We start from the raw sequence: 2,355 nt of genomic DNA on the forward strand, positions 1-2,355 counted from the left end.
CCTGCAGCTGGCAGGCCCAGGACGCGGGGTCTCTAGAGGGGCCTCCAAGGGGCCTCCAGGGCGGGGCCTGTGAGGCGACCGTCGCTGGATCCCCTCCGTCTCACGGAGCGGAAACGGGACAGAGGAGTGCCAAGGGTTCCCCGGGGCTGGCAGCCCTCCAGGGGCTGATGGGGCCCCAAACCCTAACTGGCCACCCCCAGGCATCCTCCCTCAGGGCACAGCTTGGGGCCCAGGGAACCAGCCCCCTCATGCAGGGGAGGGAGCGGTGATGCTGGGAAGAGAACCACCAGCACAGCCCAGGAGGCACCACGCAGTGCGACCTGGGGCCTGAGCCAGGGTGGGTGGGGCCAGCTGGGGGGGGGCCTGGGTCAGGTGTGAGTGTGGGCCTGGGTCAGGTGAGAGGGTGGGGCCGGGCCAGGTGTGAGGGGGGGCCGGGCCAGGTGTGAGGGGGGGCCGGGCCAGGTGTGAGGGGGGGCCGGGCCAGGTGTGAGGGGGGGCCGGGCCAGGTGTGAGGGGGGGCCGGGCCAGGTGTGAGGGGGGGCCGGGCCAGGTGTGAGGGGGGGCCGGGCCAGGTGTGAGGGGGGGCCGGGCCAGGTGTGAGGGGGGGCCGGGCCAGGTGTGAGGGGGGGCCGGGCCAGGTGTGAGGGGGGGCCGGGCCAGGTGTGAGGGGGGGCCGGGCCAGGTGTGAGGGGGGGCCGGGCCAGGTGTGAGGGGGGGCCGGGCCAGGTGTGAGGGGGGGCCGGGCCAGGTGTGAGGGGGGGCCGGGCCAGGTGTGAGGGGGGGCCGGGCCAGGTGTGAGGGGGGGCCGGGCCAGGTGTGAGGGGGGGCCGGGCCAGGTGTGAGGGGGGGCCGGGCCAGGTGTGAGGGGGGGCCGGGCCAGGTGTGAGGGGGGGCCGGGCCAGGTGTGAGGGGGGGCCGGGCCAGGTGTGAGGGGGGGCCGGGCCAGGTGTGAGGGGGGGCCGGGCCAGGTGTGAGGGGGGGCCGGGCCAGGTGTGAGGGGGGGCCGGGCCAGGTGTGAGGGGGGGCCGGGCCAGGTGTGAGGGGGGGCCGGGCCAGGTGTGAGGGGGGGCCGGGCCAGGTGTGAGGGGGGGCCGGGCCAGGTGTGAGGGGGGGCCGGGCCAGGTGTGAGGGGGGGCCGGGCCAGGTGTGAGGGGGGGCCGGGCCAGGTGTGAGGGGGGGCCGGGCCAGGTGTGAGGGGGGGCCGGGCCAGGTGTGAGGGGGGGCCGGGCCAGGTGTGAGGGGGGGCCGGGCCAGGTGTGAGGGGGGGCCGGGCCAGGTGTGAGGGGGGGCCGGGCCAGGTGTGAGGGGGGGCCGGGCCAGGTGTGAGGGGGGGCCGGGCCAGGTGTGAGGGGGGGCCGGGCCAGGTGTGAGGGGGGGCCGGGCCAGGTGTGAGGGGGGGCCGGGCCAGGTGTGAGGGGGGGCCGGGCCAGGTGTGAGGGGGGGCCGGGCCAGGTGTGAGGGGGGGCCGGGCCAGGTGTGAGGGGGGGCCGGGCCAGGTGTGAGGGTGGGGCCGGGCCAGGTGTGAGTGTGGGGCCGGGTCCCAGGGCCGGGCTCACCTTGCTCTCCGTGGCCAGGACCACCAGGCAGCAGGCCTCCACGGGCCCCACTCCACTCTCGGACAGGGAGCCTGTGGCGAGGCCTCTGGAACTTTCCGCACACAGACTCTGGCTGGGGGAGATGCCGGGGTCCTGGGCTGAGAAGTCGACATGGTGGCAGGTGAGGGCAGGCGGGGCCTCCACAGCAGGCTCTCAGGGGACACGCCCCGCGCCTTCCCCCACCTGCTCTCAGCAAAGACAAGGACAGGCGAGCAGCCCCCTTCCATGCCCACTGAGGCCCCCACGTGACCGCCCAGAGCCCTCGCAATGGCGGCACCAATGGCTGAGCGGACACTGAACTGCTGGCTCAGCCTCTCTGATCACAGGGGGTGCTGGCAGGGCTCCCCAACATACGGTCCTGACGGGGGAGCGCAGGCCCAGGGCAGGTCGGGGACCGAGTCCAGGTCGGGGCCCAGGCCAGGAGCCCTGCCCATGTCCCTGAAGCCCACTGGGTCCGACCAGCTGGGGTGTCTCACATCTGTGGGCGGCGCCGACCTGGGACCCCACACACCTTGGGGCAGAGGCTGTGCTCGACGGGCAGCTGGCCCTGGGGGGCCGGGAGGGGGCCCCACTGCCAGGAGAGGCTGCAGAAGGTCCGAGTCCCCTCGGGGGACCACGCAGATCCCACGGCTCGAGAGGCCCTGAGGGTCTGGCCTCACCTCTGCACCCAGCTTTGGAGAGCCGCGGGCCAAGGCAGGGCCCCCCAGCCTCAGGCTGCCCACGTGGGGCCCTGCCAGGCCTGGGTGCCACAGGACACCCC

At 75.9% G+C, this 2,355-nt stretch overlaps 1 protein-coding gene across 1 annotated transcript in view; it reads right to left on the bottom strand.

The window, feature by feature from the left end:
* The window catches only part of CCM2 (cerebral cavernous malformation 2), an 11,350-nt gene that overhangs the window by 6,975 nt on the left and 2,020 nt on the right, over positions 1-2,355 (bottom strand). Inside the window, exon 5 of the mRNA XM_014530532.1 lies at positions 1,496-1,693. Within this exon, the coding sequence (XP_014386018.1) occupies positions 1,496-1,693 (198 nt within the window). The remainder of the gene's footprint in view (positions 1-1,495; positions 1,694-2,355) is intronic.

Source organism: Myotis brandtii, unplaced genomic scaffold (genome assembly GCF_000412655.1).
Source record: "Myotis brandtii unplaced genomic scaffold, ASM41265v1 scaffold743, whole genome shotgun sequence".
Lineage (NCBI taxonomy): Eukaryota > Metazoa > Chordata > Mammalia > Chiroptera > Vespertilionidae > Myotis > Myotis brandtii.